The 17,612-nt window shown below is 44.0% G+C and overlaps 1 protein-coding gene across 1 annotated transcript in view; it reads right to left on the bottom strand.

Annotated features, from left to right (window-relative positions):
* Positions 1-6,601: 6,601 nt before the first annotated feature.
* LOC132481907 (nuclear RNA export factor 2-like) overlaps positions 6,602-17,612 on the bottom strand; it is a 39,288-nt gene continuing 28,277 nt past the window's right edge. Inside the window, exons 15-19 of the mRNA XM_060086811.1 lie at positions 10,657-10,699; positions 9,992-10,064; positions 9,283-9,450; positions 6,811-6,871; positions 6,602-6,675 (exon numbers count right to left, since the gene is read on the bottom strand). Coding sequence (XP_059942794.1) covers positions 6,631-6,675; positions 6,811-6,871; positions 9,283-9,450; positions 9,992-10,064; positions 10,657-10,699 — 390 coding nt within the window. The 3' untranslated portion in view covers positions 6,602-6,630. The remainder of the gene's footprint in view (positions 6,676-6,810; positions 6,872-9,282; positions 9,451-9,991; positions 10,065-10,656; positions 10,700-17,612) is intronic.

Below are 17,612 nucleotides of genomic sequence, written 5' to 3'. Positions count from 1 at the left end.
GAGTTAGATGCAAAGCCTGTTCATGGATCATTTAATGTATAAAAATTAATCTCATGTCTTTCCACTCTTGTCAAGGAAAAATAATAAAAATAAGAACAGAAATTAACGGAACTGATAGGAGATATGACAGAGTTCAACAACAACAACAAAATGCTAGCTGCAAACAGTTTAGAGAGATAAGAAAATAAGGATACATCTGGCAACAAGGCTCAAGAAAATTAGAGATAAGGCATGGAGAAGGCACTCTGAAATGAGAAAAGCTGTCACACTTTCAGTTTCAGCAAAGATTCAAAAGATACAACAGTGTTATGGAAAAGATATGCTGATAAATTTAAAATTTAGAGAAAACAGACAAATCCCAGAGAAAAACATGATTTTCCATGCTAAAGAAACAGAAAATCTTAATGTTATTAAAAGTATTCTTGACAAAGAATACATGAGAAGGCAAAATTATTAGCCAATCTCAGATAGTTACACATATGCAAAAAGTATACATAAATGAATAGCAAGCTAAATCCTGCCACGGCCAAGACAGGAAGCACAGGATGACAAAGTCGTGTTTAACTCCAAGCATGCCACGTTGGTTTAACATTAGGAGATCTATGAAAAAAATTTTAGCCCATTAGTGCTCTAAAGAAAGGAGGAAAGGAGGATTATCAAAAAATATTCAGTAAAAAAAGGCCTAGAAAAATTGAAACAACCAGTCAGCAGTAAAACTGGCAATAACAGGAATTCTCAGCAAGTCATAAATTGAAAGATGTTTCTTTAGACTGACAACAATTATTTAAAAAAGAGTAAACTGCATCAAACATCATACGTAATAGCGAAATGTTGGAAGCATTCCCTTTAAAATCAGAAGACAGACAAAGATGACTTACATGACCATTTTGTTTTAGCATCACACTACATCTACTAGGCAGTACAGTGAGCCAGAATGTATATATGCATCTATACACATGTGAATTAATAAATGTGTACAAGGGAAAATAAAGCTGTCAAGATAACACAGTTACCTTCATGCAAATTCAAGAGAGGCTAAGGAAATTAAGATTAACGATAGAGATTAATAAGTTTGTTGAGTATAAGACAAATATACACAAAATAATTGTGACAAGTACAAAGTCCCGTTTCCATTTTGAATATATCATTTACAGAAGCAAAAATTATAACGTTCTATAAAATCAACGATGAATCGGATTCCATTGGCAACTCTTCAGACATACCTGAACACTCATATGCTTTCCTGTTCTTTAGTGAACAAAAAGCTAAAGACATGAAACCAGTGTCTGTGTGTGTGTGTGTGTGTGTGCGTGTGTGTGTACACATTAAGCAGAACCCCTTACAGCTCGGTTTTAAATGGGATCTCGGTTGTATCAAGCATATGCACCACCATGAGAATTGGAGGTGTAACTGAATGACATGGGAGCCACGTATGGCTCAGTGACTTGGTTAGCTGTGTATGATGGGAGGGGTCTCTGGTTCTTATGGAGCAGTCACAGCAGAGTGCCTGGAATGCATACATGTCAGTTAGCACACAGGCAGCAGTGGTGTTTCAGCTATAGCAGTCCCAAAGCGTGAGTGGACTTCCCCTGGCTGCATAGCATCCAAGCCGGCTTTTCTGGCCCTCACAGAGTTTTTGTCAGCTATGTAATATATTTTATTAACAACATCTTATTTTTATGAAATAGCTATTAGAACGAATAGCTGGCATAGGCAAGTGGGAACTTTGATTGATAGAGTCCTTGACACCAAAATGGGTTCAAGCCAAGAGCCCTGGAGGAAGTGGGAGTCTGAGAAAAGTTATTTGGCTTAGGTGCATCTGACGACGGTAAGGATCCAACTGACATTAGAGGATGAAATATTGGTGTCCCATGGCACACAATGGTGAAACAGTTGCAGGAGTTGTCGCCTGTGGTCACTTGAATGAAATGCCTTTGAAGTCAATGTGTCCGTGGTCCAAACAGATGTTGTTAGGGACTCAGAGGAGGCTCCCTTCCCCACAGCACTGAGAAACACATTAGTGCGGAGGGCATCTTCATCTTCGAAGTGTTCTGAAGTGGCTGACTTGTGTAGGCCACCGATGAGATGGGAGATCCCCTCATTTCACTGGGGATGTTGTGGTCCTGGAGTTGCAGGCCCAGTAGGAACACTTAACCTCCTGCCTCAAGGTGAGTGCTGTTTACCTTAATAAGCAGCAAGGCTGGAAGGGTAGTCACATTGGTCTGACCTACAGCAATCTTTGAAGGTGGCTAATTGATCAACAGATCCCTTGGATCTTGAAATATCTGAACATACTCCAAAGTTGCATTTGATCAGTGTAAAAATAAATAGAATATAAATAAGTATTTATTTATAATAAAATATAAGAATATTAAAATTAATAAATCAAGCGCTAGATCTGGTGACTTGAGCTATCATGATGGCAAATGGTAGTCCCTTACTTAATTCCCACACTTGACCCAGAACACGATGAATGAGTGGACTACTGAGGAAGGACCCTACAGTGAAGTCGCAAGTTACTGCAGTAAATTTTCTTCCCAGGCTTAGCCAAAGGGACCGTCAGCCATTTACTGCTATTACTGTGCATTTGCTTTAAGGACAATTGCTCTAAGCCAGAGCTCAAAAAACTTTTCCTGGAAGGGCCAGATGACAAATATATGAGGCTTTGCAGGCCTTTCAGTTTCCGATGGTGCTATTCAGATCTGCATTGTAGAGCAAAAGCTGCCACTGACACAGCATGTCTCTCTTCCAATAAAACTTTATATATGGACAGGGACATGTGAATTTCAAGTAATTTTCACATGCCAGGAAATATGATTCTTCTTTGGATTTTTTTAACCATTTGACTATGTAAAACATTCTTAGCTTGCAGGTCATACAGAAACAGGCTCGTGGACCACAGTTTACCAATCCCCACTGTAAGCTAATGGAATCACTAGGTCCCCAAAAAGAGCACTGAGTGGAAAGTCAGCAAAGTGAGGTGGCAGGCATTCCTAAGGTCTTCTGCCAAGCATAACCCCAAAGCTGATGCCTTTTAACATAGTGGTTTTCAACCTTGGTTGCACACTGCAATCACATGAAGAGTTTTAAAAATGTGATTGCTTGGGTCTACCCCCAAATCTGTTTTAAGTGTTGTGGGTGTAGGCTGGCGCTAGTGATTTTTTTCAATCTTCCCAAGTGACTCTAGTGTGTAAACAAGGTTGAGAAGTGCCGAAACAATTTAAATGATGAGAGTGCAAGTATTTTACAATATTTAGTTTAAAAACCTTATAATTGTGGTTTTGGAATAATAATAGTCCAATAATGAATACATAGAATATTCCATTCATAATAAATACATAACTGTGCTCGAAAGTATGAAATAAGAATTCCCATGTAATAAACGGAGAATGCTCTCCTTCAAGGAAGGAAAGAAGGAAGGGAGGGAGCGAGGGAGGGAGGGAGCGAGGGAGGGAGGGAATGAGTGGTAAGGCAGGGGCCACCAGTGGTAGGGTCAGGGAGGAAGGCTAAACCACTGACGAGCCCAGAGCCAGGTATGGGTTAAAGCCAAGCACCCAGGAGCCCAGGGCTGACTCGACAGTGAAGTCTTCTCTTCAGGAGACGGTCACAACCCAGGGTAAGCGTGGAAGGGACAGAGCAAACACAACACATGGAGTGATTGGCACTGAGGGAAAAGGAAAAAGAGAAAAGCCTGGAAAAGACCTAAAGAGAGAATTTCCCTAGAGAGATAAAGGAGTGGTAAAGGTTGAAATTATATCCATTGTATAAGAAGAGAACACTGACCAGGAAGATGGCTGATTGGACACAAGGGTGGAGTTTCACTTCCTCCTGAAACTTCATTAAAACAACATGAAAGGTAAACAAATCAATACAATGGTATATTACCCAGCAATAAAAAGGCAAGAACACGGGTGGATCTCAAGAAAAAAAAAAGCTAAGTTCAAGAAGCCAGACACAAAGGAGTACAGGATGTGTGATTCCATTTATACGAAATTCTAGAGCAGGAAAAGCTAATATATAGAAAAGGAAATCAGATCAAAGTTTGCATGGGACCAGAGGAAGAAGAGGAGATTAACTGGGAATCTTTGGGCAGAGTGGTACGTGTTCTATATGTTAATTAAGCTGGCGGTTATCCCTAACCCCTGATTTTTACATGTAAGGAACCGGGCATCAGGAAAAGTTGGGTGAGTCATGTAAAGTGTTGCAGCTTATTAATCAGCGAGGAGATACTCATATCTGCTTATCAATGATAAATTGTCCTTGTTATGCTGCGTAAGGAGCCAACAGGTATAGTGCTTCACCCTAAGCACCTGGGAAGACGCTGACCCAGACACAAACATCCTTTTGTACAAGCAAAGCATAGATCTGAATGAATAACTATTGTGCATTCCAATCACACATTTATAAACATAGTTGACACTCTCACGCGTTCCTTTGGCTTGACTTCTTAATGTTAATTATTACACATAAAAAAAAATAGGGCTTCCCTGTTGGTGCAGTGGTTGAGATTCCGCCTGCTGATGCGGGGGACATGGGTTCGTGCCTCACCCCGGCAAGATCCCACATGCTGCGGATCGGCGGGGCCCGTGAGCCATGGACACTGAGTCTGCGCGTCTGGAGCCTGTGCTCCACAATGGGAGAGGCCACAACAGTGAAAGGCTCACGTAGCGCAAGAAAAACAACAAAAAAACCCCATAAGCATTCATTAATATCTTCTTCTGAGGGACCATACTGTAATATACAGTTTTATACCCTGAGTTTTTTTTTTTTTTCACATTGTATCATGCGGTGTCAGGAATATTCTGTCTTGCATTTTGCAACCTACCACTTAAACCCAATCTGTTTCCTTTTTTAAAAAAATATCTTTAATGGAGTATAATTGCTTGCTTTACAATGGTGTGTTAGTTTCTGCTTTATAACAAAGTGAATCAGTTATATATATATACATATGTTCCCATATCTCTTCCCTCTTGCTTCTCCCATGAGACTGGCAGCCACATTCACGGTGCTTCTTGCTGGTCCCAGGGGTCATAATATGGACCTTGTTCTCCCCCAAAACTGTGATTGTGCCTTCTGCCCTCTATGGAGGACCCCTGAGGGTATGGCACAGAGGATGAGTTTTGTTTCCCACGGCCCCTCCCAGGCATGGAGTGGCTTTCTCGGTTGTGTCTCTCAAAAACATCTAAAAACGTATCGTACCCATAGCTGCCTGGGGCAAGGGAAAGAAGATAAGGCAAGCAGCAGAGAGCCCCCGAAGCCTGGGAAGGGTGAGGGTGATGAGGAAAATTCTTGGGGGAATAAGAGTTTTGAAGGGCATAGCAGAGATTCCAGAGTGCAATGCATATGTACAGGGTAGGACACAGGCTCAGCAAAGGTCTGACAGGAAGCCAAGCTTGCACATGTGGCTGACCTTTGGGCTCCTCAAAAGCTGGAGGTGAAGGCTAAGGCAGAGTTGGAGGCAGCCTGGCTAAGCATCGGTGGAGTGTCCCAGATCAGAAGCCAATCTGCAAAGACTAGACAATATTGTTTTCCTTTCCTTTTTGGCTCCAGGCCCTTCAGGAAATCTCTGTCAAGTCACTATCTGACCACTGATGAAATAGAAGGACAACTTCTGCGAGCACGTATGACAAGGATTTCAATCTTTGCAAAAATACATATCCCAATGTGTGTATGTACTACAATTTGTTTACCCACTCATGCCTTGATGGACAGATGGGTTGTTTCAACCTTTTGAATATAATGAGTAATGCTGCTGTGTGCATTCACGTACAATAATTTGTTTTGGCACCTCTTTCATTTCTTTCGGGTATACAGCTAGGAGTGCAGTAGCTGGGTCATATGGTACTTCTGTGTTTAATTTTGTGAGGAACCAACAAACTGTTTTCCACAGCAGCGAAACCATTTTATCCCCACCAACAATGTACAGAAGTTCCAATTTCTCCACATCCTCACCAAAGCTCTTCTTGTTATGTCTCTTTTTTAAAAAAAAGCTACAGGCAATGTAGTAGGTGTGAAGTGGCATACTATTGTGGCTTTGATTTGCGTTTACTTAACGACTAATAGATTTTCCTCTGATCATTGCTTTTGCTGTGTCACACAGGTTTTGGTATGCTGTGTTTCCATTTTCAATTGTCTAAAAGTATTTTTAAATTTCCCTACTTGATGCATGATATATGTAAACCCATCTAGCTGGGACATAAAGGAGTTTTGACGCATGCACTTTAAGTCCCATTGCTATCCCATTTTTGTGCAGAATCTTCATGTTTTATAAATGGAAAAAAATTGTATAAAAACCCCACTTATTTGTGTTAGAAGGTGCCTCGTCCTCGGGGAGGAAGGCAGGGACGTTCAGGCCTGGACCTACTGGCTCGTGATTGGGGCAGGGAAGAGCAATGGAGGACACACGACATACAGCTTGCAACAGCACTCTTTATTATGAAACCAAACAGCAATCGTGAGTGGGGAAAAGACACAGGACAGCCGACCCTTCAAGTGGCTATGTTACCTGGCCTACAACGTAACTTTGGATTCTTGGTCAGCCAGGCCTCCAACCCCAGGCATGGACGTGGCCTGCGGCTGGAGATAAAAGATGATGTGGATGAAGACAAGGATGGCATCCAAGGGCTCCTTTTAGGGGATTTCTTTGAAGGCCTCCTCTGGGATCTTGTCCTCGGTCTGGAGAGAAGGGGTCGGAATGTCAGAAGAGCCCGCTCCCCAAGTTCCATTCCCAGGACACTGACCTCCACCTTCTTGGCCCCCCTGAAGGCCCAGAAATGTTCATCTTTACCCCACTTGATTCCCAGACCTCACCTTGAGCATACTGCAGACCTGACCAGCTCTGGTGCAGTTCCATTCGTTGTCCTGAAGGCACCTGCAGTGGGAGAACAACAGGTGATCTCCATTAGTACCACAGTACAGTCACGCTGACCATGCAATGCCACCGCTAAATGTATGCCACTTTCTTGCTGGGACACATGTACCAGTATGAACACTATGTGTAATGACGAAGAAAGACCCAGTGAAAAGCAAACCATCTATCACTAGCATTCATGCCCACTAGAATTCAAAACAGAAAAGTAGAGCTGGGCTAAAGAACAAGGGAATTCAATATATACTGATTAAGAAAGATGTTCAAGAAAATAACAAATGAAAAATTCTAAAGTACAAGTCTCCCACCATCTTTTATTGAGATATAATGCACACACCACTTTAAAGTATACAAATCAGTGCTTTTTCGTACATTCACATGATTGTGCAACCACCACAACTAATTCCAGAGTCATTTTACCACCTCAAAAAGAAGCTCCTTAACCATTCGTGATCACTCCCTATTCCTCCCCGTCCCCCAGACCCTGGCAACCACTAATCTGCTTTTGGTCCCTGTGGATTTGCCGATTCTGGACATTTCATACAATATTTGACTTTTTGTGACTGGCTTCTTTCACTTAGCATCATGTTTTCAAGGTTCATCCATGTCATGACGTGTATCAGAACAGTATTCTTTTTTATGACTGAATAATATTCTACTTTATGGATGTACCAAGATTTATTCATCCATTCATCAGCTACAGGACATTTGGGTTGTTTCCACTTTTCGTCTATTATCAATAATGCTGCTATGAACGTTCCTGAACAAGTTTTAGAGTGTACACATGTTTTCATTTCTCCTGGTAGGATACTTAGGAGTGGGATTACTGGGTCTTATGGTAACTCCGTGTTTAACATTTTGGAGAAGTGCCAAAATGTTTTCCCAAACCACTGCTCCCTTTTATATTCCCATCATAACACATGAGAATTCCAATGTCTCCACATCCTCACCAACGCTTGTTATCATTCGTTTCACTAATTAAAGCCATCTTAGTGGGTGTGACCTGGTAACTCACTGTGGTTTCAATTTGCATTTCCTTGATGACTAACGATGTTGAGAAGTTTCTCATTTCCTTCCTGGCCATTTATATGTCTTCTTTGGAGAAATGTCCATTCAGAGCCTTTCCCCAGTTTAAAAACATTGGGGTGTTTGCCTTTTTATTGTTGAGTTGCAAGGGTTCTTCACATATTCTTGCCAGATATGTGATATGCAAATATTTCCTCCCATTCTGTTGGTGGGCTTTTCACCTTTTTGATACTGTGCTTTGATGCTCAAGAGGTTTTAATTTTGATGAAGTCAACAATTTATCTAGATTTTTCTTTGGTTGCTTGTGCTTTTGGTGTCATATGTAAGAAATGATTGCCTAATTCGTGAAGACTTACACCTGTGTTTCCTTCCCAGATTTTTATAGTCTTAGCTCTTACTTTTAGATCTTTGATCCATTTTCAGGCTAGGTTCGTACATGGTGTGGGAGTCAGGGGTCAAAATTCTTTGGTTTGCATGCGGATACCCACTTGTCCCAGCACCATTTTTTGAAAACAATATTATTTTCCCATCAGATTTTTTCAGCACTCTGTCTGGTTGATCATCAGTTGACCATAAATGTGAGGGTTTATCTGTGGACTCTCAGTTCTAGTCCACTGATTCATACACTGTCCACAGGCCAGTACCACGTAGTCTTTATTACTGTGGCTTTGTAGCAAGTTTTGAAATTGGGACGTGTGAGTCTTCTAACTTTGTTCTTCTCTTTCGAGATTGTTTTGGTGCACTTCCAAATGAAGTTTAGGATAACCTTGTCAACTGTTGCAAAGAAGGATTCTGATAGGGACTGCGCTGAACCTAGTTTGCTCTGGGTAGTACTGCTATCATAATAATATTGCCTTCCAACCCATGAAAATGGGGTGTCTTTCCATTTACTTAGGTCTGGTTTATTTTTTTCAACAGCGTTTTACAGACTCTGGAATATGAGATTTGCACTTCTTTTGTTACATTTGTTTCAAAGCGTTGTACTATTTTGATGCCATGGTAGCTGGGCTTGCTTTCTTAATTTCATTTTCGGTTGTTCATTGCAAGTACATGGAAATACAAATAAGTTTTGTATATCGGTCTTGTATCCTGTAACTTTGGTGAACTTGGTTATCAGTTGTAGTAGGGTGTTTTGTTTTTTTGTTGGTTGGTTGGTGTGCGTGTGGATTGTCCTGGATTTTCCATATACAAGATAATATCACTGAGCATTATACTATCTTGAAAACCCTTTACACATATACTAGTATGATACCTTTTTCATGGGCTCACTTTTATTTTCGGAAGCAAAATATTCAAAAAGCTATTTTTCCAAATTGCTTTCGAGTTTCCATGATTCACTCCCCTACCGTTCCAACCCAAACTCATTCCCATATACACCCAGCACTCACTTCTGAGACCACTCGAGTTTCATCCCAGACAGGGTGGAGAAAGCCTGCACCATCTCCTGCTGCTCCTGGGAGAGGGAGGAGGGTGTAGGCATTGGGATGGAGAACACACTCTGAGTCTCACTGGGGCTGGCGTCCCTCACAAACAGTTCGTCTTTCACAATGCATAGACTGGAGGATAAACGGGCACTCAGACAACTGGACAGATGGACCACCGCACACTCCAAACAACGATCCTGCTCCCACTGCCACTCAGCAACTACATTCCTTCCATACCCCTGCTGTGTCTGTCTCCCAGGTTCCATAACTAGTACCTCTGCCCCTCCCCACAGAGCCCACCTTTGGAGAGACTGTCTACCACCTTCACTCGATTAATAGGTTTATCCCCAACCCACGGGCAATTTCACATTTACCCTTTACCACAGCCCAAGGGCTGGATGCTCTGATCCCCATTCTCGGAAGAAGACACTGAGTCACACAGAGGTCATGTGACTTGACCAAGATCACACAGTGAGTGAGTGTTGTGTCAAGGAGAGAACCCATAGGCCGATTTCAGAGCCCATGCTCTTCTTAACCACTAGGCTAGACTGCTCCTGGGATCTCCCTGCTGGCTTTCCACAATACTGAGTAAACCTAAGGTCTGCACCACCACATTCCCATGCCCCTGAGCCCAGGCGGGGATGTGCATCCCCGCCCACAAAAGGGCTCTCACCTGCAGTAGCTGGCAGGGGTAGTGATGAAGGTCCGGGTGAAGGCACGCACACAGTCCTGAGAACTTCCTTCCACTTCAACAGCAAACAAACAACAGTACCCCTTAGAGCTGCACGTGCTCTACACGCTCACATGGTGTTGCCCAGTCAGGGTATGACTGGACACTCATGCTGAGAGGGCAGCTGTTCACGGTTCCAGGGTGTCGGGAGTGGGGAGGGCAACTATAGGAGCAGTCTGCGCCCAGTGACAGGGTCCCTGACAACCACTGCACAAGTTCACGGGATGCATTTTTCACAGCCGCCCAAGAGGTGGATACTACTACCCCATTGCGCAAATGAAGAAACTGAGAGGTTAAGCAATGGCCCAAGTTCTAAGAGCAAGGATCTGGAACGAGAGCCACCAAACTCCACAGCCTGTGTCCCCAACACCCAGGGTGTGCAGGGCAGACAGGCGTGGACACACCTCAGACCTGGGGTGTCTGTGGGAAGACTGAGGGCTAGAGAACACAGGAGGAAGGGGAAGGGAGGGGAGGGGAGGGGAAGGAAAGGAAGGGAAGTAAATGGAAGGGAAGGGAAGGGGTCCAGGAAGCTGGGTGGTTCTGTGCGTGAGCCTGGCCAGGGGAAGGCAGCAGTGGGGCATCTGGGGTGGGGGTCTACACACACCCACCTTTCTTGAACACCCCGCTGACGGAGAAACAGAGCATCATCTCCTGAAAGGGAAGAGCCCAGGCACCCAGTCACCACCTCCACCTCCTACCCACCTGTGGCTTCTTGGTCCCGCCCGAGGGAGGACGCAGGCGCTCACTGTCTGGAACCACATGTCCACCCAAAGGAGCTGAAGTCATGCTGAGTCTTGGGCAACACACAGAGGGTGTGCACAATGACACGTTTTGTGTGCTTCAGCAGCTGGACCCGTAGGTCTGTGAAGAGAGGGGAAGCGAACAAAGGTCAGGCGCTGCCACGCCCTGGGCCCTATGATTGACCCCTTCACTGCCCTTTCCCACCCAGTCTTCCCATCGCACACTCACGGGGGTCCTTGAGGTTCTTTATATTCCTGCTGTCCTTGAAGTACTTGCACAAGCTGCTTCTAGGAGACAAAAAGGAAGAGTGGGTGGTGGGTGTGTGCAGGAGCTGGCCTGTGTCTGCTGGGGAGCCACACGACCCAGGAGCAGAGTCTGGCCTGTGATACTCACGGGGCTGGGTCCTCAGAGTGGAAGGGAATTGTCAGGGAGGAGCAGGCCTCCTCAAGATAAGCACAATGGATATGCGGTTGGTCTCCACACTCATGGATCAAGTAATACCTGAGGGAGAGTAATGAGGACAGTCGATCTCTGTGGTCTGGACCTCAAATGAGACTTGAGAAGTCCGATGAGCAGACCTGTGCTTAGGTCTCCTCAACTCTCCTAGCCCTCCTCCCCTTGCTCAGATTCCCAAGGGTACTTACTGCTGCAGGAATTGCAGGACTAGACTCTTCAGTGTCACAGAGCCTATATAGCATTCCTGGAATCAAAAGGCATTTGAGATTGTGTGGCTGATAAGGGATCTGTGGCTCTCCTGCAACTCACCAAATGTTGTTTGAGCCTCTTCATCACCTTGCAGGGCTTTATTATGTAGGGAGTGTCAATGTCAATGATAATTGGTGAGGGTAACTCCTGGCCATCCTGGAGAAAGGAAGAGGAAAACAGGAGTGGAGACCAGGGGAGTGGCCCTTGATGACTGGGAAAAAAGTTTGGTCAAGTAGGCTGAGGGTCAGAGGTCAGGTGTGAAAAGCCTTGGAAATTTCATGCGAAGGCTTACAGTAGATGTCTTCATCATGAGGTCTTGGAAGTCTCTAATGTTATATGCAATTTGTGTGTGTGTGTGTGTGTGTGTGTGTGTGTATTTATGGGTATTTTTCCAGAAAGTATATCCATGTCATTTTCAGGAGTCCATGTGCCCCAAAATGGTTAAGGGTCTGATGCCAACATGTACTCTAGGCAAGAACCAAAGGGCTTGAGGGCAGGTGCAGAGGTCACCGACATTAGTAAGAGACAATGATTTTCGTAGGCACTTACCAGGCATAACAACTTTGGGAAACATTCTCTGATGGCCCTGTCCAAAACCAAATATAGAGAAGAGGTGGTTGATAGTTCAAGGTTGCAATGCTTCCTTTGAGCTAAAACGCTAATACCAAAAACAGAGATCAGTGTGTTCTGGCCCATCCAGCAGCCCCATTTGCACACCTCTGCTTCTGATTTTAAGGGTTTTTGGTCCACTTCCCTGTTGAGCACTGAGTATCTGTCATCGTACTGTGTGAAAGGCACTGTCTCCTAATCTCGCTCAATACCTTCACTTTAATATTCCTTCCCTCCCAACCTTCCTCTCCTTCCCGTGGAGAGCTCCCACCCAGACTACCCAGATTCCATTCTCCAGTGCCACAGGGGCCAGTATTTCAAACCCATGCTGCAGGGCTACATTCCCCTCCCTTCCTTCCTCCAGGTCCCCATAGTTCTCCATAGTGGCTAGAATAGAACTAAGAATAGTTCTAAGAATCTTAGAATGTAAAATTATACAGCCACTATGGAGAACACTATGGAGAACGTAACGCACCGCTGTGGGTCCCTACCTGACTTCCAGGGGCTTGGCTGGCAGAAGCCACAGAGTAGAAGGATGCATGTGACCTCAGGATTCAGGTGCCCTCAATCGTGAACTGTAACCGAGAGAACTGAGCCTCAGGAGACCACAGCATGTCCCATGACCATAGAATATACACGACCAACAGCCGAAGGGTAGGTGCGGTGTTCACATGACAGCAGGTGCTTTGCCTGCCATGTGATGGTAGAGGCCACATCCCTGTTGACTCAGGGATCTGAAGATTCTGGTAGGCAGCATTCTTCACGAGATAGAGATGGCTGAGACTGATATGTGAGCAAGGGGGATATGTGACCAACCATAGCATCCATATGACACTCAGAAGCAGGTCACCTTTGTGACTTGGAGGGCTGAGGCTTCCACATGCCCCTAGCTAGTGAGGGCCACATGACAGGATGAATCCACATGATGGGCAGGGTTTAGGAGTCTGCCATGCTCTAGCGACTTGAAAAGCTGGATCTACCACATGATCATAGTGGCAATAGGTCCAGAGAGACTACACGAGCTCAGGGTTTAAGGGCTCATGGTGCTGACATGGCCAGTAGGTCTGGGCCTGCCACATAACTGTCTGGGCCTGCCACGTGATGGCCGCATCCACGTGACCATGGCCTTAGGAGCCCACGGTGCTCAAAAGCTGCGTCAGCCTCCTGAGTGTAGCATAGTGACAGTAGGGTTCTCCCGGCTGCGTGTTTCAGGAGGCCGTTCTCTTCATGAGAGCTGGAGATCTGAGATTGCCCACATTCCTGGGCTTCCCGTTGATGGTGGTGCCTCCAGATGATCTTCCTCAGAACACAAGCTGGCTTCACCTGCCCCAACCCCTTTTTATTGTGCTAATGTGCTTCGTTCGTGTGCTAATTTTTTCCCTAATAACACGTGAAATTTAACACATAAATTAACACATAGCAATGGACTAGGTCCTCCCTAAATCCATAACCATTGCCATATTTTAGAGTCTACTTCAAAAACCTAAGCGGTGGGTACAGGTAAGATTTGTTGCCATAATTTCATGCAAGTCTAAGAGAAATTAAAGCAAACTCAATAAGTGAATTTTAGCTGTTAATTTGAAAAAAAATGTATATAATGATTACTATGTGTCAGGCACGTTAAAACGTCAACTCCTTTAATAGTGGCAATTCTATCAACTAGGTACTATGATTATTATTCCAGTTTTCACAGATGAGAAAGTGGAAGCACAGATGTGTTAAGTCACTTGCCTAAGTGGTAACTGAACCTATAGGTGCCAAACCAGGGTTTACTCCTAGGCACCCTGGCTCCAGACTTTGTGTTTGGATCACCCACAAGAGCCTCCAAAGAAAATTAAGAATAATTCAGTCTTCCTTATTCAGACTAAGCGGAAAGGCATCCACAGTTACTGAAAAGATGAGATCATAGAGGACCTCTTTAAAGTGCCATTTAAATAATTTCCAGTACTACCAGTAATTAGAACTAATCGTAGCTGAAGCCAGTTAAGGCCGTTGGATTCATTTTAAGGTATAAATATAAACTTATCCTTAATAAGTGAAGTATATGTGTATATAAAAGGTGGTATAAAATGCTAGACGTTAGTTGAAAACGTTTCCTTCTTTTATTTTTAAACACCCTAAAGATAAATATTGCAGATTTTATGGCTCTACTTCTCTAAAGAGAAATATTGCAGACTCTATGGCTCTTTACAGAATTCCAAAAGTTAAAAGTAAGCAGAATCTGAATTAGATATTACTGCACTTATATTTTGTTTGCATCTGCCTAGAAAGGACAGAGAAAGGGAAAGGAGAATATACAATAGAGTTTTGGGGTTTTTTTTAATGGCAGTTTTACAAACACCTCTTTTGCTGATTTGTGTGGAAAACTGAAGATCTGTCTGTATATCCAAAAGAGATTTGAAGTGAACTTGCGTGTTTGCTGGCTTAGGCAAACTTAATGCTATACAAGCAGTGGGATTATTTTGCTGGCACCCTGCATCGTGGCATGGCTACATAAATAACCTGAAGAAAATACAACAGACCAAATTTTGCACCATGGTTAAATTTGAATATACTGGTAAGGATAACAGACTGTTTGTAGTTGTAAGCCTATTGAAGGAAGTAGTGATTTTTTGGAGTGACTCTGTTTGGGCACATTGGTGTTACTTAGATAATTTTGGAAAATTATTTATGGGACACATGTAAATGCAAGGAATGAAAATGGAGCCACGTGTTTACAATAGAGCCTGTTATGAAAACTCAAGATGGATTTAGGAAGCATCTGTATACAATCACTGGATGGAATCTGCCATCAAGACCTGATGTCTGTCCCAACTGTAGCTTCTGTGATGGAGAAATCCACTAATGGTGATTGAGGTCAACTTCTTTCACCAAAAGGCAAACCCTGGAGTTCTAATTATAATTTTCTTGCGAAAGGTTAGATATTCTCCTGTCAGAACTAATGGTCGTATCATTTATTCTTGCCCTGCGATGATTACCTGGAGCTATTTTAGGATTAAAAAATATATTTAGTTACACCAGTGGGTGCCTGTCAGCTCTTTCTTACATACATTGGGGAAGGGACGCTAAGGCTATGGATAAACACCTGTATGAACACAGCTTATGTGAGCTAGGCCGTTTAGGCACTGCACGTATATCAGGCGCTGTGTCTGTTTAGGTGAGGCAGGCTGATAAGCTATTCTTCTTGAATGTTGTTTGGCAAGGTTTACTGGGAACAGCTTTTACTTCTTTTATATTTCTGTCTTGGGGTGGACGTTTTGGAGGTCAGTGCTAGTGGCTTTGTTTAACACAGAGAAATGGGAAAGGAGAATAGCAGACATTTGTGATGCTGCTAAATTAAACACAAATACTCAAATGCTTTTGGTTCAAACACAAATATGTACAACTCAAGTAGAGGTCATAAGTGAATTTACTTTCACAAAGTAAAATTGACTTAATCTGGTACCATTATCCAAGAGAACTTATCAGATATTGATGTACTTTTATAGAAATGGTAATCGAAACATGTTTTTCTTTGTTCCTTTAAGAAGCTCGTTAATTAACTAGAATTGACTTTACTGTCAGTGTCAAGCAATGGGAAAGAAGAGAAACAATTGTAGATAATGCTCCCTGTCAGAGTACTCAGTGTGCTCCCTTCCCCCAGCCCAGTGTAAATTTTAACAGCTCTAGGTGATGAGCTCATTCTTGGGGACTACCACAGCGTTGAAACAGAAAATTACATCCACAGTGAAAACTTCTTTTGAGGCCAAAGGATGATAAGGGGCGAGAAGGCAGGGATCCCTTTCACGGTTTTTGCTCATAAACTATGTCATTTGTGATGGTATGATTCTCTGGTACAGTCTGAAAATCCCTTCCGGGTGAAGACCATTTAAAAATTAAATAAGTGTGTTTCCAGGCTTTAAAAATTATTAGACAGGGAGAATTGAAGTGGTCCTAGCTTGGCTCTTATTATCCACTCATTGTAACTATTTTTTTTGCCACACCCCCCAAATAATTCTAACTATAGTCTTTGAAAGTATTGTGATATGTGTTTTTACGTAAACAGCCACATTGTTTTCTTGTTACGATATCACACTGCCATCTACCACTGGTTGATATGTTCCCATATGATGTAAATGAGTGACATTTGCCAGCTTTCTTTAGGATAGAAGCAGGCTTTGAGGACTAAGTCATATCAATGAACTCTGCATTTTCATCACATCACCAGATGATGTTTTAATTATCTAATTCATGTAGCCTGTTTGGGTCCAAAGATCATCTAAAATGTACATGACACTCTACCTTTTTCCCCCCACAAAATCTGGAAAAACCTGCCATATCATGGGCTCTCTAAAAACTGAGAGGCACTTGCAATTGGTAACTATCACTGGATTCTGAAATTCTACTTTAGTCTAGTGTATCTGTTTTTATATGGGACACGTTGATGCAATTCAAAGTCTCCCAAATAGGGAGGAGTATCAAGATGGTGGAGTAGAAGTATGTGGAGCTCACCTCTCCCCACAAACACATTAAAAATACCCCTACATGTGAGGCAGTTCTCACAGAAAACCAACTGGAAACTGGCAGAAGATCTCCTACACAACCAAAGCTGCAAGGAATATCTCTACATATCCAGGAAGGACAGAAAAAAATTTTAAAGACATGAGGACGGTCCTGGCACCGCTGGGAGAGATCTGTAAAGGAGAAAAGGTCCACATAGGCAGACCCTTGTCCCGGGGAGCCCCCTTGCCTGCTGGAAAAGCCGCTGGGGAAGATGGAGGGGCTGGAAAAGCCTAAATTCTGCTCACAAGGAGTGCATGCATGCTGGCTTGCTAACAATCAGGGCAGAGAGAGACAGGCACTGGCGCTGCTGCCTTGCTGCACTCCCCAATCCAAAGCACACACAAGGTGGTGGGGCCACAGATGCACACAGCAGCTGAGCATTGAATCTTAGGTAGACAGGTCCAGGGAGAGGACCTGATCTAGATGTGTGGAGACAGACCGCAGGGCCTGGGGTATGGTCTGGGCCAAACCAAGGAGCCCATTGTCAGCCTGCACATAGTGGGGGCAGGTCCTGCCACAGTGCCCATTATCAGTGTGCACACAGTGGGGGCAGGTCTGGCCATGGTGGACTTTGCCAGCACGTGCGCCAGATGGCGCCATGGAAAGGCAGAGCAGCTGGGCACTGCATCTCGGTTGGATGGGCGCTGGGCAGGAGTATGCAGTTGTTCATTTCACAGTGGGAGCACACTGGCCCCGCTCACTCTACACCATACCTTGGAGCCAGATCTGGAGCTGACAGGTGCTGGGAGAGGTCTGACACAGAGGCAGCCCAGGTTCCAGGCAGTGGCACAACCACCTCAATTCCTGCAGCCACAGGTCCCTGGCCCCCAGCACCAGCCTACTGCACACCACAGCCCAGCACTAGGTCTGGGGTGAACACAACAGAGAAAGAGATGCAACCATGGGCTGCTTCTGGGCAGAGCCATGGATGCCTGCACTGGAGGCACATAGGTTTGCAGTGACCACA

Source organism: Mesoplodon densirostris, chromosome X (genome assembly GCF_025265405.1).
Source record: "Mesoplodon densirostris isolate mMesDen1 chromosome X, mMesDen1 primary haplotype, whole genome shotgun sequence".
Lineage (NCBI taxonomy): Eukaryota > Metazoa > Chordata > Mammalia > Artiodactyla > Ziphiidae > Mesoplodon > Mesoplodon densirostris.
The sequence above is the reverse complement of the archived record's forward strand: the minus strand, read 5'-3'. Positions and strand labels throughout refer to the sequence as shown.